General features: G+C 52.9%; 1 protein-coding gene across 1 annotated transcript; it reads left to right on the plus strand.

Annotated features, from left to right (window-relative positions):
• Positions 1-7,746: 7,746 nt before the first annotated feature.
• On the plus strand, positions 7,747-18,508 carry Slc52a3 (solute carrier family 52 member 3). The gene is made up of 5 exons (XM_052724093.1): positions 7,747-7,849; positions 13,261-13,881; positions 14,860-15,350; positions 17,067-17,190; positions 17,551-18,508. Exons 2-5 carry the CDS (start codon positions 13,315-13,317, stop codon positions 17,761-17,763), a joined length of 1,395 nt encoding a protein of 464 aa, XP_052580053.1. The 5' UTR covers positions 7,747-7,849; positions 13,261-13,314; the 3' UTR covers positions 17,764-18,508.
• The last annotated feature ends 4,948 nt before the right edge of the window (positions 18,509-23,456 follow it).

Consider the following 23,456-nt stretch of genomic DNA (forward strand, 5'->3'; position numbering starts at 1 on the left):
ACTCTCAGAGGCCATAATCATCTCTTTCCCTAGGGCAGGGGCCACCTTCTTACCTCAGAGCAAGGGACTTCTTCCTGGGGCTCCTTCAAATCCTATGACGGGGTGGTGGCACACACTTCTAATCCCAGCACTCAGGAGGCAGAGCCAGGTGGATCTCCATGAGTTCGAGGCCAGCCTGGGCTACAGAGTAAGTTCCAGGAAAGGCTCAAAGCTACACAGAGAAACCCTGTCTCAAAAAAAACAAAAAACAAAAAACAACAACAACAACAAAATCCTATGATGCAGGTCTGAAGGCATCCTTCCTACAATGCTTAAGGTTTCCATGCTGACGTCATCTCCCTGCAGGATCAGAGCAGGCTCCATCCACAGGGTGCACTGTGTCAAGTTCACTGTTACAGGAAATCCCTTGTCAACTTGAGGGACAACAGGGAATCAGTTGTGTCCGTTGTTATTCAAGGCAATGGCTTCAAAGCTGCAGATGAAGGTGTCTGGTGAGGAAAAGTCCCGACACCTCTCACCGGCAGAAAGAGCTTCAGAAAGGAGCAGCATAGATATGGCAGATGCTGATGGAAGCCAGGGTGATGAACATGTGGTTTTTAATGTTGCTGGTGTCCTGCAGGCCTGAAGGGATTCGAATACACCCTAAGCATGTTGATTTGATGAGAAGGTTCAAAAGAACCATCATGGCTGGTTCTGGAATGACGGGGCTCAGGGACAGGAGGAGACTGAACTTTCCGCACAAACACAGTAGCCCTGCCTCCAGGACGTCCCAGGCATGGGTGTCCCTCCCTGCCCCTTGCTCCTTCCCCTGGGGATCCCCGATTCCCTACCCTGGCAGTGGCATCTGGTGCTCTGAGTGGCTCTCAAGGGCCTCGCTCCAGACCATCCCTCCCCACACATGAGACTGAGCAAAAAGAAGACCCTAGCTCAGCTGTTCCCAGGCCCTGGAGACCAAGCCCTGCCCCTGTGAGTTGGGGAAGAGCTGCAGGCCACTGTTTTCCTTCCTTACTCCGCCTACCCCACCCTTTTGGATCAGGGCCAGGCTGACATGTCTGCCTCCTCCTTTGACTGGCAGAGGCTCTGAGGTCCAGGCTGTCCCCAAGCCTCCCCTCTCCCCTTCTCACTGTCTGGGCTGTTCTATGCTCTCACACAGGGCAGACTGAAGATGGCCGGGACACAGAAAAGGTAGTGAGGCCAGGCACGTGCAGGTGTGAGGGACAGGCTCCCTGTCCAAGGCCTTAGACGGTTCTGGTACCGGCAGGCTCGGCTTCATCTCCTTAGCTGTGTCCCTCTGCCCAGCCACTCCAGACACACATGCCCTGCTCAGGTAGGAACCCCAACTATCCTCACCTCTTCTCTCTCCTTTACCCCCAAATCCAGTCATTAAACATCTGTTACATAGCCGGGCGGCGGTGGCGCACGCCTTTAATCCCAGCACTCGGGAGGCAGAGGCAGGCGGATCTCTGTGAGTTCAGGGCCAGCCTGGTCTACAGATCGAGATCCAGGACACACACCAAAACTACACAGAGAAACTCTGTCTCAAAAAACAAAACAGAAAAAAAAATCTGTTACATTACAATTTCTTCTGGTACATTGGGGTGTGGGAATCTACTTGTGCCTCAGATACAGCCCAGAGGAGAACCCACTAAGACAGGAACTCTGCCACTGAGGTATACGCCTCTCCCACGTTTTCTGTAGATGAAGTATTACTATGTAGCACAGGCTGGCCTTGAACTCATCCTCTTTCTTCCACCTCCCAGCACTACCACACTCGGTATTGCTGTCTGTCAGGCATGAGCTGGGTACTAGGGCCTCAGCCGTGAGCACAACAAACACGGTCCCTAACTGTCTCCCAACACCAGTAGGGGGACAGACCCCACACAAGAGGCACAAATGAACATATAATACACCATAAAGGGCACCGTGCAAAATTCCAGAGCATGCCGACCAGGTAGGCATTTTAGTGAAGCAATCACTTCTGGAGACAAGAGTGAGCAGAGAAGCCGGGCATGGTGGCGCACGCCTTTAATACCAGCACTTGAGAGGCAGAGGCAGGCGGATCTCTGAGTTTGAGGCCAGCCTGGGCTACAGAGTGAGTTCCAGGACAGCCAGGACTACCTTGTCCCCCAAAATAAACAAACAAACAAAAAAGAGTGATCAGAGAGACCTGAATACACGGAGGAAGGAGCCATGCAGCTGCCTTGAGGAAAGGGCCAATGTGAAGAACAGAGGATGCAAGCGTCCTGAGGCAGGGAATAAGTTTGTCACAGGGTTCAAACTGCAAGGCGGCCACTAAGGAGTTGGAGTGGAGTTGGCAGGGAGGGAAGAGAAGTCCCCAGCTTCCTGGGGACAGGTGAGTCCTGCCGACAGTGTGGTGAGGTATCGTGCAGAGAACTACAAGCAAACAGCTGGGGTTGAGTGTGAAGTGACTGGGGAGAGAGGGCAGGACAGCCCAAGGAGAGGTTGCAACCGTTCAGGCAGGCCACCAAAGAGGCTGAGTGAGCGGTGCCTGCAGAGGTTTGTGAACGGCAGAATCCTGGGTCCCACGGGATCTCTGGAAGGGAAGGGAAGATCTTAGGTCCGTTTGGGAGCCCTGTGCCCTGCTGACCTTCCTCGCCAGGAACAGTGAAATTCGGAGGAAGACAACGCCCACCTCAGGTCTCCTCTCCCAGCTCCATGGCCTTTCAAGTTCTCCAGACGGCGCCTCCTGGTGGCGACTTCTTGAAAGGGCAAGTCCTCAAATACCCCGCGCAAACTGTCAGGGTGAGGTTTGCTCATCCACCCAGTATCACCTGCTCACACCCTCCCGTGACGAGCAGCATCCACCCCGGATACTACCTAGTGCTCCCCCGCCATGTGTTACCCCACCTCAGCCCTACCCTGTGAGTGGTGACTCTGTCGCAGCAGAGGGGAGGGTATTTCCACAGTCCTTTACTCCTGCTCCCCGCCTTTTATTGGGCGGCAGAGGTGCGCGCCGGTATCCATTCCTGCCTGCACACCGGGAGTCAGCTCTCTGCCCCACCTCGTTCCTCAGGCTTGGTTAGAGGGTATATAACCCCTTATCTATGATCTGGATATATGGGATTCCCTCCACCTCCAACCCTTGGCCTGCCTAATCCAGGCGTGTCCAACGTTTCGACATTGAGACATGATATTGTCATCTACAAAGTTCATGCTAGAGAACCTCGAAATAGTTACCAAAAAAATAATTAAAATCTCATCATGTAAATACATTTACAGTTTCGTGTGTTGGGCCATGTTAATAGCTGCCCTCTGCCACATTTAGCTCGGGGCTGCAGGGTTTCACACAAGAGAGCTGTCACTTCCCTTGAATTTCACAGCTTAGGCTCCTCCCACCACTCCAGGGTGCCGTAGGTGGGGCCTCAAAGCTAGTGTGAGCGAGCATAAATTAGCACCTGATATTTTTGTTACTTATTCTTCATTTTGCTTCCCTGTTTAAAGGTGTGTTATAGCCAGAACTCAGGAGTCAGAGGCAGGTGGATCTCTGTGAGTTCAAGGCCAGCCTGGTCTACAAAGAATTCCAGGATAGCCAGGGCTACACAGAGGAACCCTGTATCGAGAAAAAGAAAGAAGGGAAGAGAGAGAGAGAGAGAGAGAGAGAGAGAGAGAGAGAGAGAGAGAGAGAGAGAGAGAGAGAGAGAGAGAGAGAGAGAGAGTGTTATAATGTTAGGTTAAACAATCAACGTGCTTACAGGTTCACAGATGGTTAAAATAGATCAGGTAAGGCTGAAGTTCCCTCTGATGACTCTTCCATCCCCCCTTTAGCCCCCCCACAGGCCCCCCAACACACACTCAGTGTTTCTGGATTGTTTCTTATGAGTCTCCTATGCTAAATTACTCGCATACATCCCTAAAGAATTTGTGGGACTTATTCCTGGGAATGTTTTCAAAAGAATAAGGTTATGCGGTGTGTTTTTATTCCTCAGCCCCCCTTCCCCGTGCTGTTCTGGGCTCTTGGGCTGTATTATTGGGTGTTGGGTGCTCTTGACAAGGACTAAGGAGTGCTGCCGCCCCACAAGGGGAGCAAATGGGTCCTTGGCTGGCCTGGAGGTCTCTCTAGAGCCCTTCTCTAAGCCTGTTCTCTCACAGAGCTCTGGCCACACTCTCTTTTTGCCTTCTGCCTCCTGCCTTCTCCTCACACTAGTTTTAAGGCCCCACCTGCTGCACCCCGGGAGTGCTGGGGCCCTTAGCAGTGAAATGCGAAGGCCCTCCTGTAGGACGCAGGCTTCTGCGCCCCCTGGCGGCTGCTCTGGTGCACTGCAGCGGCGCCTTCGTGCTCGACCTTCCCACCCGAGGGTGCGGTCAGGAAGCTGTGCCTGTGGGGCGACGAGAACCCTCTTGTGAGTCCTGGGCAGTTAAGGCTAGCCGATCAGGTTAGCCGAACAGGCGGATAAGCCGATCTCTGCTTTTGAGGCTCCCCAAGGAACGTGAGTGCCACCTCGAGTTGCCCGAGGTTCTACACGTTTGCAGGTACCAGATAGGGCCGAGTTGTCCTTTTGTTTCTTTTTTTTTTTTTTTTTTTTTTTTTTTTTTTTTTTTTTTTTGGTTTTTCGAGACAGGGTTTCTCTGTGTAGCTTTGCGCCTTTCCTGGAACTCACTCGGTAGTCCAGGCTGGCCTCGAACTCACAGAGATCCGCCTGGCTCTGCCTCCCGAGTGCTGGGATTAAAGGCGTGCGCCACCACCGCCCGGCGTCCTTTTGTTTCTTAATGAACCAGGTTTCTTTTTATTACATTTATTTGCGGGGGGAGGGTGCGGGGGGGGAGAACACTGTTTGTGGAGGTCAGAGGACAACTTGTAGTAACTGGGTTTCTCCTTCCATCATACAGGTCCCAGTGATCGAACTCAGGTCAGCCGGCTTGGGTGCAAGCGCCTTTACCCTGATGAGTCATCTCGACGACTCTTTAGTTTTGTTCTCAGACAGTGATAGCAGGGTCTTGCTCTGCAGTCCACGCTGGCCTTGAACTCGCGATTCTGCTTCAACTTCCTGAGAGTTGATTATCGCCGGCCGGTGTGACCGCTCCAACTTTGCTGTAATGATCTTGTCAAATAATGAGCACCTTCAGTGGACGAAGCTAAACTGACCCGGCGAAGAAGAATCCGGAGCGAGATGGGCTGCAGACAGGAGCCCTTTCCCACTCTGGCAGGCCGGAGTCTCGCCAGCCACTGTCCTCTCTAGAGGACGCCCCGCCCACCCGCCTCGGACGCCCCGCCCACCCGCCTCGCCCCTGACAGCCGCATTGTAAGGTGCGGAGTAAGCAGCTGGCTCATCCATCTCTACTAGAAGGTCAGTTTGCCAAGTGCCAGAACTTTGAACCCCGTTCACTTGTACATCCTAAGCCCTTCCCACGGTGCCAGGCTTACAGCTAGCGTTTAACTGGAGTTGATAATGAAGCCTCTGAAAGAAGACGTCAATGTAGTGATTAGAGAGGTCTCCAACTTTTTAAAAAGTTTTTCCGAGATAAGTTTTTTGGTTTTTGTTTTTGTTTTTTCCTACGTAGTCCTGGCTGTTCTGGAATTCGCTTTGTAGACCAGGATGGCCTCGAACTCAGAGATCTACTTGCCTCTGCCTCCAGAGTGTTGGGATTAAAGGTGTGCACCACCACTGCCAGCTTGAGAGGTTTCTGACATTAAGTGCAAAAACCAACTTCACAATTCAGGAGTTGTTGGGGATGTAGCCCGATTGGTAAAGCACTTGCTTAGCATGCACAAAGCCCTGGGTTGGATTCCCAACACTGCACAAAACCAAGAGTGGTGTAATCCCAGGCTTTGGGAGGTAAAGGCAGGAGGATCAGGAGTTCAAGGCCATCTTTGGGTAGATATGGAGTTTGAGGCCAGTCTGGGGTAAGTGTCTGTTTCAAAAACAAACAAAGGAATGAGCAGGCTGTGTGAGTTATGTCCCAGCTCCCTGCCCCAGCCTGTGCAAATAAACTAAACTTTCTGTAAACTTTAAATTTCTCAAAGGACCTGGAGGCGTGGCTCAGTGGTAAAGTTTCTACCTAAACCCTGGGTCCATCCCTGTTGCAAAAAAATGCAGGGTGTAGGGGGAAAAAATGTTCAAAACTAAAGAATCTTAAACAACAAAAGCTAAAAGACTTTCTACAGATTACAAGAGTCAGGAGGATGCAGAGGCTGGGGTCCTCCATTCACGTGAGCAGTGAGCAGTGAGCTCTGAACACTCACACCGCCCATGCAGGTGGTTTGTTACAGACAAGACAGAGTTCTTCAGTGGAGGCGGCATTTGACATTCATGCTTGGAAATAAGATAGGATCTCATCAGTAAGTGATGAGCAGAAAGGATATTCCATTGAAGAATCGCACAGACGACGGTGGCTCAGATGTACCATACACACTTTTGAAAGTAACCAGGGCAACTGGTGAGAGATCATAAAGTCTTGAAGCATACTGGTCCCCACTGGAAAAGGACTTGCTTGTGGGGGTTGGGTGAGCAGCAGGTAGTCTCCAAGGATTGATAACCGTTTGATTAAAATAGCCATACCATGTGGAGCACCCATGAGAGGCCGGCCACAGGCTGGACCACAGCAAGGAGGGTAGTTGGGATGGAGGGAACCCTGATGGACCTGGGAGGACAGGCGAGAACTAACCTCTCTGCTAGGGAGGCTACCCTTTCAGAGCCAAGCCTGTGTCCCCAAGGCCAACACACTTGGCCTTGGTTCAGATGGAAGGACGTGTCTCGCCTGCACCTTCCAGGCTCTTCATGTGCACTGAAGATTGTATGGGCAGGAGGCACACCAAGAGGAGAAATTCCAGCCCGAACTACCGCAAAATCTGAGGCTTGAAGAAGGGTCAGGAACGGGAGCCAGTCCAGTATCCTTCACACAGAAGGGTCTGGGAACGGTAGTGGTACCCAGGTTATGGGGGGGAGAGAGGCACTGAACGTGAGTAGAGATTGTCTTGTCATAGAGATAAAGAGCCCTGGTGATGGCTGTCAGTACAGCCCTCTACAGCTGAAGATACACTGTGACTCCCTTGGACCTGCCTTCATAGTTAGATGTGGATTCTATGACCAAAGGCCAGTGCCCCAGGCTGCCCCTGTAGGCCTGAGAAGGACCAGCTCAAACTGTATCAGAGATCTAAGGATGCCTGCTTGGGGTGGGGGTGGAGGGGCAGGGACGGGAGACCTGCTGCCATCTTCTAGGTACACTTTGGGTAGTGTTTCCTGAGCCTCATAGTACACTGCCTGCTGGATAAGGGTGGGGCCCCCAGGTCTCCATAACAGTGCCAGGCAGCTTGGAAAGAGCTGAATTATTCGCTGGAGGCCACCCAAAAGGAGGCTGAGTTCCTGGACCTGTTTGACACATTTCCCCAATGTATGGATCCCTCCTGTGATTCTGACTCCAGTCCTAGCCGGGGCTTCCTGTTACATCTTCCCTGATACAAGCATATTCCTTCCCTGAGTCTGTTTTCCCATCTGTGAAATCGGGCAGGAAAGCAACTCCTGCCCCGGAGGCTTAAGCGACTGTTCGTCAGTCACCAGAGGCTTGAGGATCACCCAGAGCTGTGTGGCTCCACTCAAGACCCCACTCTCTGGGCCTCAGTCTTCTCATCTGTACAAGGAGCTCAAGTAGTTGGCTCCCAAAGGCTAGTTGGGAGCAATGGCTAGTTTATGTCTGGCCGCAAGAAGAAAAGGGAAGGGATGCAGAAGGCTCTGGTACCACGGGCTGTTGGTTGTGGCTCCTGAGAGTTGTCATAGGGCCACCCTCCCCGCTCCCCCGGTCCCGCCCACCTTCCCGACACCGGGGCGGGGACAAACAGGTGCCGCCACACACTCCAGGAGCCGCCGGGCAAGTAGACCCTCCGTGACCCTCGGTGAGTGGCGGTGGAGCACGGGCGGGGGGCGTCCGTCTGGGGACAGCGGGTGGCCTGTGACCTTTGCCCTAGTTCCCGCCAGGAGGGCGGCAGGGATGGGCGGAGCAGCCGCGGACTCTGAGCTGCCCCCATGTTGCCAGTCCCGGCCTGCTTGGCCCCGATGCTGCTGCGCAGCACCTGTATCCGCCCGCCGAGCCTCAGCAGCCTGGCCCGGGAGCACAGGTCCCACCAGTCCGGGGATGGCTCCCCTCCAAAATTCGGCTGCCGTAAGAGGTCGGATGCCCTTCCTGGCCCGCAGGGAGGAGTAGGGAGGAAGGGAGCCATGAGATCTTCTCCCTCCCTGAGACCTGGGCCACCAAGCCATGACATACCCAGGTCCTTTCACAGGTGGGACCTCCCAGGAGGCTCAAAGAGTGAGCAATTGACCTGAGGTCATACCGCCAGGGAGCCCAGGCCTGGATGACAGACAGCTCTCTCTGAGATGGAGTGGGCAGGACGCCACTGCCACCACCTGCTTGCTGGGAGTGTGGTTGCCCAACCAAGTCTTTGTAAGCGGGAAAGTTGAGTTGGCATGAGTTGGAGGCTGTAGGTGAAAATTCCTGTCCCACTTGGGTGTGAGAGGGCCCAGGCTCCTGGCCACCCAGTAGCTGCCCCGGGGAACCTATGCCTCCTCATGGTTTCTTCTGCCTCGGTTTCTCTTGTCTACACCTGCATCTTTAACTGTTGGTTCTCTGGGTTCCAGCGCCCTGTCCACCATCAATATCTCCCCACCCCCTCTTCAGCTCCCTTTCCTAGGTTGGCTTTCTGGTCCCCTGCTCTGCTTACCCAAAGCCAGGCAGGTCCTACCCAGTCCCCAGGGCCACCAGCAGGCCTGCACCATCTCTCTCCCGTCTGGTCCCCTCGGCTCAGCGCCCACCAACTGCCAGCCTATCTATGCAGAGTAAGCATCCAACCATGGCGCCAGGGTGTAGGGTGGCCCAGTGTCTTACAAGCCAGATGCTGCCTCCACGTAGGAGAGAATACCCCCACACACACATATCCCAGTTCCCGTGGGAGAGCTCTGTACTGCCTGATAGACGCAGATAGGCTCCATGACTGGCTGGCTTCTAAGGATCCCGAGATGTGAGGCTTCGCACAAAAGCCAGGAAGCTGTTATAGTGCAGGAGCAAGGTCAGGGCACACAGGGGAGGAGGCAGCCCAGTACCACACAATGGGGGTGTGGGACCGCAGACACTCGGCGTTTGATGTGAAAATAACAAAGAGGGTGGTATGCACTTGCCTAGCATACACAAGACCCTGGTTCACCCCTGCAACACACACACACACACACACACACACACACACACACACACACACACACACACAAGAATCAAAAGGCCCTGGCCTGAAGTCACCCTCTGAAGTCTCTAGTTTTCACTTGTTTCTGGACCTCATCTTAGTCAGAGACTTGGTCTGGTCTCTGGCCTTCTGCACTCCCCAAAGGGACTCCAGCACCTAGGAAGCAGCTCTCTGGTAGGGCCCGTGTCTCTGGTCCCCTCAGCCCTTCCTCACTCCCTGCTTCTTGGCCCCAGAGCCTGAAATGTCAGGCCACCTCTTCTCACTCCTTCCTGGGGCCTGCTCCACCGTCTCATACACCCTGACCTGTGGTGCTATTCCGTTTGTACTCTTAACAAATAAAGCTGACCTGGAGATCACAGTGTGGAGCCAGCCACTAGATAGACATGGAAGCCAGGCAGTGGTGGCACACACCTTTAATCCCAACACTTGGGAGGAGAAAGCAGGAAGATCAGGAGTTCAAGGCCACTACACAAGATTGATCCGATTTAAAAGAGAAACAGAGCCTGGTGGTTGTGGCACAAGCCTTTAATCCCAGCACTCGGGAGACAGAAGCAGGCAGATCTCTGTGAGTTCGAGGTCAGCCTGGTCTACAAAGTGAGTTCCAGGACAGCCAACGGCCCTTTCGGTCTGAGGATTCCCAGAGGTGAGAAGTCTTTCAAGTGACTGGCTGCTCCGTTTCTCTGATCTTATTAAGACCAATTAGAATTCACGCTACACTGACCAGCTGTGCGACTCTGGCCACTTCTTTCCCCTTTCTGAGCCTCAGTTTCTTCCTCTGTGAAATGGGGTAGACCCAGGACTGCTGAGAGGCTGCAAGAGGATGTGAGGGGGTTAGTACAGGTGGACAGCAAGGAGCACAATGGCTGGGCCCTGCTTCCTTGGTGGCTCCCTCGCTCGCCTCCCCATATCCAGTCAGGACTGGTCTTCCTCCACCTGGAGGGCCTGTGGGTCACTGAGGATACATCCACACTGCCCTTGAAGGCCCTGGTGACTTCCCTAGGCTTCTCTGTTGCTCTTAATCTGATAGCCGCAGCCACGCTGGTCCCAAGGCTGATCTTTGAACATGGAGAGGGCCTTGTACTGGCTGGCCAGCTCCACCCTGGACCCTCTTTCCCAGACTTCTCTACCTCACATTCCTACCTCCCAGTTCTTCTTTTTTAATTAATTAATTTTTTTTGTTTTTGTTTTTGTTTTTTGTTTTTTGAGACAGGGTTTCTCTGTGTAGCTTTGCGCCTTTCCTGGGACTCGCTTTGTAGACCAGGCTGGCCTTGGACTCACAGAAATCCGCCTGCCTCTGCCTCCCAAGTGCTGGGATTAAAGGCATGTTCCACCACTGCCCGGCCAATTAATTTATTTTTTAAATTATATTCATGATATTCATTAATTACACTCATGACATTAATTACATTTGTGGTATTCATTGATTACATTCACAGTATTCATTCAATAATTATATTTATGATATTCATTAATTACATTAATTGTATTGATTTACTACATTCATGATATTATGTCCTGATACTACTGTCCATTTGTGGGACTTTTCCATCACACAAAACAGAAACTCTGTACCTAGGAAATCATTGCTCTATATTCTTTTCTTCTCCATCTTGAGATAACGTCTAATCTTTCTGTCTCTATAAATTTGTATATTCTATATATTTCATGTAATACAATTCTATAGTATTTGTCTTTTTTTTAAATGTAAAAACATTTTATGTACAACTGCAGGAGAAATAATATACAGATAGCTCTTCTTGCCTCTGCAGTACTCGCTGCTGCCTGGACTGCTCTGTGTTTTGATTTTCTGGTTTTCTTGGTGACAGATTTTATTTATTTATTTATTTATTTATTTATTTATTTATTTATTTGGTGAGCAGAGGACAATGGTTCAGCTGGGTGTAGCACCCAATAAAGGCAGGTTACACACGTGAGTGAACAAGAGCCACAAGGCCACTGAAGATGGGGCAGAAAATACAGATACTGAGCCATGCAGGGGCATCCCAAGGTTAAGACCTGTCTGGGCTACAGAATGAGATCACAGCCAGCCTGGGCTGAGACTGTTATGATTTACTTCTCGGGGACACAGGGGGTGTCCCGTGTGCGCAGGGAAACATGCTGGGCAGATGCACGCCATGTGGGCATGGCAGCGGCGGTGGCCAATAATACACAATCCAGACGCTGCATCCACGTGCAGAGTTTATTATAACAGAGAGATAAAGAGGCAGAGAGACAGAAAGAGGGAGACAGAGGGGGAAGGGAGCGAGAGAGGGGCGCACACCTCGTGGGAGGAAAAGTAGAAGGAGAGACAGAGAGACAGAAAAGGGGTGGAGTTTTTCCTTAAGAGATTTCTATGTCAGGATGCAGGACGCCCCCAAGGGGTGGGATCAGAATATTAATAGAGACTCTGTCTCAAAATTAAAAGTAAAGGCAAGGGAGCTGTGTATAGCTTGGCGATAGAGCTCTTACCTGGCTTATATGTGTCCCTGGGTTCAGTACCCAGGATTCGAGGGGAGACCAAGTACTCTATGCCTGAGCTACATCCCATCTCATGAATCTTTTAAATATGTCCCTACCACACTCAGAACATTCACTGCTCTGAGAGAAACGGTCTGACCTTCGTGTATGTTGTTTCCTGGGACACCCCCTCGCTGGTTGCTTCTTAAAGGGTCTCCAGACCTAGAGAACTGGGCAGGACAGAAGTGGAGATCTGGGGTACAGACCCTGATGGAACCCCACTTATCTCTGCGCTAACCTCCCCAGGCTGGAGCTCTCACATGACAGCCCTAGAGGAGAGATTGCCTCCTTTAATTACTGACTGGCTCCCTCTGTTCCCTTTATGATTTGCTGCGTCAGGAAGAGTTAGCAGAACAGGGCTTCATGTCCTCCTGCGCCCCCTGGAGCACCAGCCCCACCAGGGCAATGGGAAGGCTGACTTCCCAGGGCAGGATCTTGCAGGAATCTGGGTGGAGGCAATGCAGGCCAGGACAGCACTTGAAGGCGGGGTCGGGAGAGCAAGTGCAGCTTGGAAACGTCCTGTCTCCAGGTCCTCTGGCACAACCAGGTGGGCCCTGGGTAAGAACAGGACTGTCTTTATAGTGAAGGTCCGGGTCTCACTGTCTTCCACTCTCCTCCCATCTCTCAAATCATTTCCTGTGTAGGGACCAGGAGGAGGGGCTGTCAGAGCTTCAAAGAGTCCTGGATGAGGCTCACCAGAAAGCTCTAGAACTGCTAGAACAACACTGGGATTCATGAGTGTGGCAACACGTACCCCTGAGGCAAAAGCGGGAAGACCAGAGTTCTGGGCTAGGCTGGGCTAAACAGTCAGATTTTTGTCTCAAAACCAAAACAGAAAAGAGGGAAAAGAAGGCTAGGAGTCTGCTTGAGACCACCCAATTGGGTGAGTGCTGGTATGGGACCAGTTCAAGGACATACATATGGTGGGGGGAAAGGGATCTCCCCACTTTCCCTCTTCAAGGAGGAACTGGCTAGGCTGATTCAGCTCTCACAGAGGCCATGCCACTTGTTGGCTGGGTGGCCTTGGGCAGGGGACTCTTCTTCCTCACCTGCTCATCGAGGACACTAGTGTGGGATGGGTGAACTTCCTTGGCTATGACTATCTAAACATGTCACATCTGCTGACTTTTCCAACTCACGTGAAATTAACTATGGACATGGCATCCCAGTCATTTTACGATCCGTGGGTCAAAGCCCGGTCTATATGCTCTCCCTCTAAACTGTTTGTATCCTTGGCAAATTTCTCTCTTGAATTTTCAGGTCTCAGTTTACAAAAACTCTCTGTGTACTGAAGAAGCAGGCCTTTGTCTGCTCTGCCCTGGTCTCCCCCAGCCTGTCACTTGTCTCTTGACCTTGCTCTTGGCACTTTTTACAGAAGTGTTTTGTTTACCTGTTTTACTGCATTTGTGTGTTTTAACGTGTCTGAAGTTGAATGGATCAAACTTTTCCTTCGCGGTGCCAGGATTTCTGAGTCCTGCTGGGGAAAACCTTGCTGATAAAAAGCCAGCTTGTTGGTGATAAAATGGGACTGTCTCACAGGTGTCCTTCTCCCCCAGCTCTTCTGCAGCCTGACCTGGAGGACAGACAGCGTCTGGCTCAGGCTGCCCACGATGGCCCTCCTGACACACCTGCTGGTCTGCGTCTTTGGCATGGGCTCCTGGGTAGCCATCAACGGGCTCTGGGTGGAGCTGCCCCTGCTGGTGACTGAGTTGCCCGAGGGCTGGTACCTGCCCTCCTACCTCACCGTGGTCATCCAGCTGGCCAACATAGGCCCCCTCCTAGTCACCCTGTTGCACCGCTTCCAACCTGGCTGCCTGTCTGAGGTGCCCGTGATCTTCCTCATCCTGTGCATAGGCACAGCTGCCTGCATCCTCTTGGCCTTCCTGTGGAACACAACCTCCTGGATACAGGGCGGACGCCATAGTGTGGCCTTCATCGTCCTCACCTTCTTCCTGGCCCTGGTGGACTGCACCTCCTCTGTCACTTTCCTGCCCTTCATGAGCCAGCTGCCCACGTACTATCTCACCACCTTCTTCATAGGAGAGGGGCTCAGCGGCCTCCTGCCCGCGCTGGTGGCTCTTGCCCAAGGCTCAGGCATCACCACCTGTATCAACGCCACACAGACACCAGACACCACCTTGAGCCCTGTGACCACGGTGGAGACCCACATCACCCAGGTACCGAGGGTGATCCAGAGCCATTGTTACGCTATGCGTGGTCCCCAGTGTAGGGAACAGGAAATTGGCTTCCTTTATTTTCGTTATTTAGTATGTGTATTCTGACACACGTGCATAGGGCCACATGCCACCATACAAATGTGGAGGTCAGAGGGCAGCTTCGTAGAGTCAGTTCTCTCTCCCCATCTTTACTAGAGTTCTAGGGACGGAACGCGGTTGTCTGCCTTGCACGGCACATGCCTTCACCTGCTGAGCCATCCTGTCAGCTAGGGGCTACAGATTAAAGTGTGTCAGGTGAGTGGACAGCAGAAAGACCATTTTAAGTGTGTGCCTGTTGGAGGTTCATCAGAGTTTGAGATTCAAAGGCGCACCAGGTGACAGGGGTTCAAACCTTCCCAAACAACAGAAAGGGACAGTGGCTTGCGGCTCAATGGAGTGTGGAGATGTACGCTGGGAGGGGGGAAGAGGTGGCTGATGAGCAAAGGTGGCCTGTCATAAACTCAGATGGAATCTGACAAGTGACAAAGGTCCTGAAAATGTCCACTCTGTGTGTCCCAAACAAACCAGTTTAGAGTAGCCAGTATTAAAGAATTCTAAGAGTGGCACAGTCTGGTCTTTTAGTTAGATTGGAGGATATCTTGAGCCTCCAGATAAAATCATGTAGACCAGGGAAACGAGAACCTAAGGTCAAGATGTCTCTAACCTCCCCAGACCTGGATTTTTTTTTTTTTTTTTTTTTTTTTTTTGGTTTTTCGAGACAGGGTTTCTCTGTGTAGCTTTGCGCCTTTCCTGGAACTCACTTGGTAGTCCAGGCTGGCCTCGAACTCACAGAGATCCGCCTGGCTCTGCCTCCCGAGTGCTGGGATTAAAGACGTGCGCCACCACCGCCCGGCCAGACCTGGATTTTTATCTGGGAATCTGACGTAGCGCACGCTTCCCGCAGTGACGTTGGCTAACGGCAGCTTTGTCCCTCCACAGACAACCCACAGCCCTTCTTCCCTGTCAGCCCTCGCCTGGCACCTGGAGAGTCGCTACCTGGCCCCACGCTTCTCACCGCTGCTGTTCTTCCTACTGCTCTCTTGCCTGATGGGCTGCTGCCTGGTCGCCTTTTTCCTCCTGCAGCGGCAACCCTGGGGACGGCAAGGCTCCATAGAGGACCTTCTCCACTCCCAGGTCACCCTGCACTCCATCAGGCCACGAGACACAGAGGACACCGGCTCACTGGGTACCTACGTGAGCAGCCCAGGCAAGGAGTCGGTGGAAGCCAGTGCAGCCCCCCTCCGCCCAGCCCAGCTGGCCTTCATCTACTCGGTGGTGGCCTTTGTCAACGCGCTCACCAATGGCGTGCTACCTTCAGTGCAGACCTACTCCTGCCTGCCGTATGGACCTGTTGCCTACCACCTGTCTGCCACCCTCAGCTCCGTGGCCAGCCCTCTCGCCTGTTTCCTCCCCACCTTCCTGCCTAACAGGTACCCTGCCTAACCCAGGGAACCCTGACAGTGGGGATCGCGCCATTTCAGAACACCAAGTGCCCAGCCCCACCTATGGGTCGATGTGGGGGGTGGTTGGTATATGGTCTCCCGGAGACATGGGATAACATGCTTGGCCTCTGTGCCTCCAGGGTACCTATCTGAAAAATTGGAGTGGCAATGCTTCCTCCTATGACGGCTAGGAAGGTGATATAGGTTGTTCTTTATCAGTGCCTGGCACTTCCAATGTCTCAGCAGCAGGGCCCCCAGTCCATGAGGAGTGACAGTCGGCTACTGAGGTGGACACATAGAACCCTGAGACCTAGAAGGAGGGATGGAGCTGGGCTTGTGGCCCAGCCAGCCCCATCAAGTTGCATTTCTAGGATAGTTAGGCGGGCTATCAGATGTAATGCAGGCTACCAGAGCAGGCTGGGCCCTGGCTCAAAAGTAGAAGCTTCATCCTGGGAACCTAACTGGGGCCATGGCAATGAAGAAATGACAGATACATGTACAGAAAAGCTGGGATCAGGTGAGTTGTGCTCACTCTGAGGGAGGGCACCCACTACACCACCCAGATCTCATGTTTCCCATGGCAGCACAGGAGGAAGAGTTAGTCTGGGTAGGAGATTTCTGTAGGGGCATGGTCTCAGGTTACAGTCATAGGGGAAGTGTCTCAGTTAGGGTTTTATTGCTGTGATGAAACACTGTGACCAACAAGCAAGTTAGGGAGGAAAAGGCTTATTTGGCTTACACTTCCAGATCATAGTTGGTCAGTGGAGAACATCAGAACAGGAACTCAAACAGGGCAGGATCCCAGAGGCAGGAGCCGATGCAGAGGCCATGGAGGGGAGCTGCCTACTGGTTTGCTTCCCCTGGCTTGCTCGGCCTGCTTTCTTACAGAACCCAGGACCACCTACCCAGGGATGGTACTACTCACCATGGGTTGGGCCCTCCCTCATTGATCACTAATTGAGAAAATGCCTTATAGCTGGATCTCATAGAGACATTTCCTCAACTGAGGCTCTTTCCTTCAGGATGACTCTGGTTTGTGTCAAGTTGACACACAAAACCAGCCAGTACAGAAAGTAAAAGGTGCAGGAGACAGTTTCTACGTATACTGGCCAATCGCTCCTAAACACTCATTCATGGACCCGGGCAAGAGGACGCCATTTTTCTGAGCCTCACCCAAGGAAAGCAGTGTCCTCAGCTGCCAGCCAGATTCTGATGGAATTCTGGAAAGTCACCTCCAGAGCTCATGGCTGATCTCCCAGACAGATGACAGACCCCCCTGAGAGTAAGGGAGGGTTCGGGAGAAAGCCCTGAAGAGATCAAAGTCCCTTCTGGTGGCTTCCTGGCAAGGAGCTGGTATCATGAAGAAAATGATAGCAACACAACACCCACGGCTGGGAAGCCGCCCGGCACCTGTGCTCCATGCACCCCTCCAGGGCACCTGTGCCCACCACACCCCCATTGCACAGGCAAGAATAGGTCAAAGACAGGTCAAGGACCAGTCTCAAGGTTTGGGTGGTTGAACCGTGATCTGGTATGAACATATGAGGTACCTTGACTCTCGGTGTCCCCCTTAACCTAAGTCGCCTGGGATCATTTTCCGTAAAGGTCTAACCTAACCCTGGAAGCTACTCCTTGAGGCCTGGGTGAAGGGGACAGACACCAGGCTTCTCGACTCCTCTCATGTCCTTCTCTGCTCCGTCACAGGTCACTGTTGTTTCTGGGGTTGCTCACGGTGCTGGGAACCAGCTTTGGGGCCTACAACATGGCCATGGCTGCCATGAGCCCCTGCCCCATCCTGCAGGGTCACTGGGGTGGAGAAGTCCTCATCGTAAGTGTCCCCTCCCCCACTCTCATTTCTCAAGGCCGGGGGACCCCTCTCCGGTTAGCCTACGTCTTCTAGTGGTTCTCATGAAAGTGGGGACTTAGGGAGGTGAAGTTGCCGTGAATGCTGCCTCCCCCATGTGTACCCCGACTTGATCATTTGGGGGAGGGAGAGGCACCTGGGTTTCCTTTTACTCTGGAGGGATAGCGCCTGTGGCTCCCTTAGCCCTTCAGGGTCACCTCCCTAGAACCTCATTTGTAATAAGGGGTCATTTCATCTCCCTTGGTCCGTGAGGTTACCCTGCCCTAGGGCACGCCCTTGAGTTCTCTCCCTTCTGCATCTCCCCTGGTGGCCTTGTCCCCGCAGGTGCTCTCCTGGGTGCTGTTTGCAGCCTGTCTCAGCTATGTCAAGGTGATGCTGGGTGTGATCCTGCGTGACCGGAGCCGCAGCGCCCTCTTGTGGTGTGGGGCAGCAGTGCAGCTGGGCTCCCTGATCGGCGCCCTGCTCATGTTCCCACTGGTTAACGTGCTGCAGCTCTTCGCATCTGCTGACTCCTGCAGCCTGGACTGTTCCGTCTAGCCTCACTTGGGCCACCACAGGACGCCAGGACACCATCGCTGAGGTGGGCAACCAGAACCCAGAGAGGCAAGGTTAACAACTCCTGGCCCCTTCTCCGTGAGGGCTTAGATCTGGGTCCGAGCTTTTTTACACGAAAGGCCTCCTCCTGACCTGGAGTTGAAACGCGCAGCCCTCCCCCAACACTGTGCCCCAGTGCTGATGAGCCCCAGGTGCGGACTTCATTCTCTCGGACTTCTCAGAGATCTGGTTTGTAGCATTCAGCCTGAGGCAGCCCAAGGACATTAGGGGGAGATCTCTGAGAGATTAAGTTTCCCCTTGCCTGCTGTGAGAACTTAGGGAAGTCAACTCTCTAGGCCTATTTCCTCATTAAAGGAGGGTTGTAGTAAGCAGCCTTTAGTTTGTAGGTTTAATCGTGCAGGTTCTCCTGAACTCTCTCCTGCGTGGACACCCTTCTTAACACGCGCCAGAAGTGGTCAGAGGGCTTAGGGAGGCCCCGCCTCCATCCCTTTTCTGTGTCCCAAGAGAGAACCTCTACGGGACACTGGCTACAGAAACTCCAAGCATCTTGGCTCTGGGTCCCCCAGGATGGTGAGACCCTAAGATAAGTTGAGGGAAGCCCTGCCTCTGAAAGTGAACCCCACCCGGAAGGTGTCTCAGGCAGGAGGGGTGCTGTTTGTAATTATTATTCGGTTTTTGTATTTTGTTCCTTTTTGTAAAAATTAAAACTTTCTATGCTTTTACAGTAGGGGCGGGCAGTCAGTGTACACACCAGAAGGCTACACTGTATCGGTCTAATTCTAATCAGTTTTCAGTCAAGGCTGAGAACCACAGAAACAGAGCAGAGAGGCCTGGGGCCAGCCCACTCTTTGGGACTGTTGCCCATCTGCTGGCGCCACTCCGCACTGCTCTCTACTCTTAAAGTAGGGTTGGAGATATAGCTCAGCCATTTAAGGCTAAGACCCACAACGAAAGTCAAATATTTAAATGGTGTTTATCCAGGGCTTGGTGGGTGGTGGGGCCTGGTGGGTGGTGCAGACCTGGAATCCCACTACTCTGGAGACTGAAGCAGGGCAATCAAGAGTTCAAGAAATCCAGCCAGGCTTGGTGACATCCAGCCAGGCTTGGTGACATCCACCTTTAATCCCAGCACTCAGGAGGCAGAGTTCCCCCAGATCTCTGTGACTTCAAGGCCACCCTAGTCTGCATAGTGAGCTCTAGGCAAGCCAGGAAGGGCTAAATAGTGAGGTCAGCCTCCACAAAACAAACAACACATACAAAAACAAACACTTTCATTACTTCCTGTTCACCCTTCCAAAGGGGCAGGACCTCAAGACACAGAGTCACAAACCATTGTTCATCTTACACATTTTTGCTTCAGTGAAAACAGAAACTGCTCATTCTTTATCCTGGGTTGTATAACACTCCATGGAGTGCCAAGTTACTCGTCCATATTTGAAGTACTTTCCCTTACGCAGCCAATCGGGATGTGGCCATGGGTATCCAGAGAGCAGCACAGATGAGGAAAACTTTCCAAGAGTAACCGGTGAGTGCAGACCGCACATGCAGCAGAGTGCCATCCCGGCTCACACGCTCTGTCGAGGGTAAGCCAGGGTGTGCTGGCACTTGGGAAGTCGCCTCCACCGAGGGACTTGGTCTGGTTTGTCTGTCACCCCATCTTAGGAGCCTCCAGCCTATAAATTGGCCCTTGTCAGCCTGGCTCAGCTGCTTCTCAGCATACAGGTGGGAAGAGCATCACTTCCAGGATTCTTAGGGGTGACGTTGAGCAGCTGTGTATACAAAGTGCTCAGTGGTACCTCCTCAAACAGTAGGTGTTCTGCCCACCACAACCCTTGATGCCCCTGAGCTATACTTCTGCCCACAACACCACCCCAGGGTGAGTCTGGCTGGCCAGTGAGCTCCAGACAGGGACCCTGTCTCTGCTTCCTCAACACTGGGATTACAGGCATGCACCACCGCCATGCCCAGCTTTTAAAAATGTGGGCTGTGGGGATTGAACTCAGGTTCTTACTCTTGCAACTTCTTTACTGACAGAGTCACCCCCCAAGCCCCATGAATCCAGTCTGACCCAAGATGTGGGATGTTGCTATAGCCCACTGAAAGGGGTAACCAACAATACAAGTGCCACCACAGAGGGCCTGTGGTCCCAGCTGCTGGGGAGGCCAAGGCAGAAGAGTCACTTGAGCCCAGGAACTTAAGGGTAACCTGGAAAATATAGCAAGGCCCTATCTTTCTTTTTTTTTTTTTTTAATTAAAAAAAAAAAAGAAAGATCAGGACTCTGCCCTCACCCTGGAGTTGGCATGGAGCTTGGCTAAAGATGCTTCCCCATGCAGGGTGAAGCCTGAGAGGGCATCTGCAGAAATGCCTCCTTGAGCATTCAGAGCAGCGCAGTATGTTGCCTTGGGTGTATTTTGTGGGGGTAATCTTGAAAGGACCACAAAAGATTCGTGGTAGCTAAGAAGCCACTGGGGTGCTCTGGAGAGAAAGCGCTGCCCTGGCAGGGGCCTTGGCTGGGTGAGCTGGGCACGGGCCAGGGCAGCACAGACAGGGATGCAGACCTCGTCCTTCCTTCTGCTCATGCAGAAATGCCTTCAGAACCTGGTGACTCCTGGAACAAAGGGACTCAGGAACAGGACAGAACAGCCAGGCTAGCAGACGTAGGAAGTGAGGGGAGAGGGGAGCTAGAGTCAGGGTGAGGTCCCTGACTCTGTCCCGGGAACCCCAATGGGAGCCGCTGCAATCCCTCAAAGTGGGGGTCCCCTGGGGGCAGTCTCTCCAGCCGTTTTGTTGGTGATGGTTTCCCCAGGGAGATTTTCAGAATGGCCTAGGAGAAACCAGAGCCAGACACCAGCCCGTGCATTGGCTCCCTGGAAAGCCTAGCCCAGCCAGGCTACCTTTGATTTGGGCAAGTCCAGTCTCTGCCCAGGAATCTTGGATCTCCACCCAGTTCCTGCCCAGCTGGTCCTTCCTTCCTGACCTGGGGCAACCCAAAGCCTTATAGGGCAAAACACTCCCACTGGGTGTGGCCTTACTTACACTTTTAAAGACGTGTGTGTGTGTGTGTGTGTGTGTGTGTGTGTGTGTGTGTGTGTGTCCCTGTGTGTCCGTCTTAGCCTGTGCACGGAAACAGCCCAAGACTGAACTGTTCACCCTGCACTCCACCCTGCCTCGCCCTGGGAAGAGTCACAGAGGACACGCACACCTTAATTCCTGGAGCTAGGGAACATGCAGGGCACAGACGACTTTGCAAACAGATAAAGTTGATAGGCTCTAAAGTTGAGGATTCTGTGGAACTGCCCAAGAGGGCTCCATGAATCCACATCGACCTCTGAATGCAGAGAATCACACGAGACGCCAAAAGCAAGGCATGGAAGTCTGGGACAAACAGGAGAAACTGGGAGCCCTCAGTGGCTGGCTGGGCTCCGAAGTGGAACCCACGCAGAGGTGCTGGGGGCGGGCCAGAATATCATCTTGCAAGTGCGCACGTTGGTTTCTGACCACAGTCTTAGAGAGTTCAAAGGAGGTCATCTCTCCTAGAGCCTCCACGAGGGGCCCAGACAGCAAACATCCTCAAGTTAATGCTGGGAGACCTTGGCTGATTCTAATCTACGAAACTACAGTCAATCTGAATTTCAGTTGGTTGATATATTTAGCAGGGGTCTCACCGTGTATTGTAACCTAGGCTGGCCTCAAACTCTTCATCCTCCCGAGAGCCAGGATCGAGGGTGTGTACCTCCATACCCACACTTTCATAGCTGCTACTATGTGGTAGCTTCTTGCAGCATCAGGAAAAAAAATTGGGGATGGTATTCCCTCTTGAGATTCCACAGCCCCTTGCTCTTGCAAAGTGTGTCCTTGTGCGTCCCGATGGCCACAGAGCATCCCAGGCTGTAGATGTGGACACTCGGGTCCAGATGAGAGGAGGGCCAGCAGCCGGAGTCCCCTGGAAAAGGTGCTGCAAATTCAGGATACAAAATGATGGGTAGGGAGCTGAAGAGATGGTTCAGAGGTTAAGAGTACTTAATGCTCTTCCAGAGGACCAGGGTTCAGGTCCCAGCACACATACATCGGGCAGTTCACAGACCCCTGAAACTCCAGTTCCAAGGGATCTGATCCCTTCTTCTGGCTTCCTTGGACACCACATTCACATGGCATGCATGGGCAGGCTCTGAGTTCTTCCTGTCCAGCTGGGACATAAATGCTGAGGCTCACACTTTAGATTTGTCCAGAGGAAAGAGGACCCAAGAAGATGGACACAGAAAATCAGGACAGGGTGGCTTTGGAGACAAGTGCACAGTCATTGAATCAGGCTCACACATTTCCTTGGGGGTCAGTCCTCCCTGGAACCGCTAAGCACCCCACCTGCCCATCTCCACAGAGATCTGCCCTGGCAACCGCCAGCATCATGGCTGTCAAGGCCCTCCCTGCTGCCCGGCCTGCTTCGCCCCAGGACCCGAGGCCACTCTTGCCACCTACTGAGGCAGGGCCTTCCCAGGAGTGGGCTCCACCCTCCGCTTTCCTCATTCCATCCTCACAGAAGCCCTCAGTCTTCCTATGTTCAGTCCAGGTTTGTGTGGAAGGAAACCGGAGCCCAGCCTGGCGCTGGTGCAGCACTGTTTTAATCCCAACCGACACCCAGGGGGCAGAGGCAGGTGGATCTCTATGAGTTCAAGGCCAACCTGGTCCACAGTGAGTTCTAGGAAAGCAGGGCTACATAGCGAGATCATTTCACAAAACAAAACCCACCAATAAAAAAGGAAGGAAGAGAGGAAGGAAGGAAGGGAGGGAGGGAGGGTGGAAGGAAGGAAGGAAGGAAGGAAGGAAGGAAGGAAGGAAGGAAGGAAGGAACAAACTCAAGCTCAGAGGGCTTAAACACCTCGCCTGGACCTCAGCACCAGTCTTGATTCTTAAGCTCCCCCAAGGAAAAGCAGGACAGCAAGCAGGCAAGATGGCTCAGCAGGTAACGAGGCTTGCTGTCAAGCCTGAGGACTGGAGTTCGATCCCCGGAACCCACCTGGTAGAGGGAGAGGAAACAGAAACAACTCCTGCAAATTGCCCTTTGACCTACACACACACACTGTGGCACGTGCATCCCCACCACACAGAAAGTGACTCTTGAAAGATTTCTCTTGCAGCACCAAGGAAGCAAGAATGCGGCCTTTAGAAAAAGACCGGGCTGAGTCCAGCTGCAGCAGTCAGATCCCGGTCTCCTCCGGGCCTTCCCCAACCTAAGTGCTGCCAGGAGAGAGTCACGTTCTCAGATCCCTTTCTACCCAGAGGGCATAAGCAGATGTGTGAGATGCTCACCTGGGTCCTGAGGCTCAAACTCGGGCTACCAGGCTTGGTGGCAAGCACGCTTTTTCTCTGAGTCGTTTCTCTAGCCCCCTGTGTGCTGGTTTGGAGGCCTGTTGGTCAGTCCCTCTCAGAGCTAACCTACCTAACAGCTGCCTGAGCCTGGCTTTCTGACTTCTCACTTCTCACTTCAGCAGCCCAGAGCAGAGACCACAGTGCCTTGGCTTCCTTCCGGCTAGGGTTGGCCACGTTAAGGCAAAAGGGATATGATAAGGAGTAAAATGCTGGGACAGGACTTGGACCCACAGATCGAGATAAAACACACATGTGCGTTCACCCAGGGCAAGCTGGAGGAACGGGAACCCACTGTTCACTAGGAGAC

This window comes from Peromyscus californicus, unplaced genomic scaffold (genome assembly GCF_007827085.1).
Source record: "Peromyscus californicus insignis strain IS unplaced genomic scaffold, ASM782708v3 Scaffold_7__1_contigs__length_154581171, whole genome shotgun sequence".
Taxonomy (NCBI): Eukaryota; Metazoa; Chordata; class Mammalia; order Rodentia; family Cricetidae; genus Peromyscus; species Peromyscus californicus.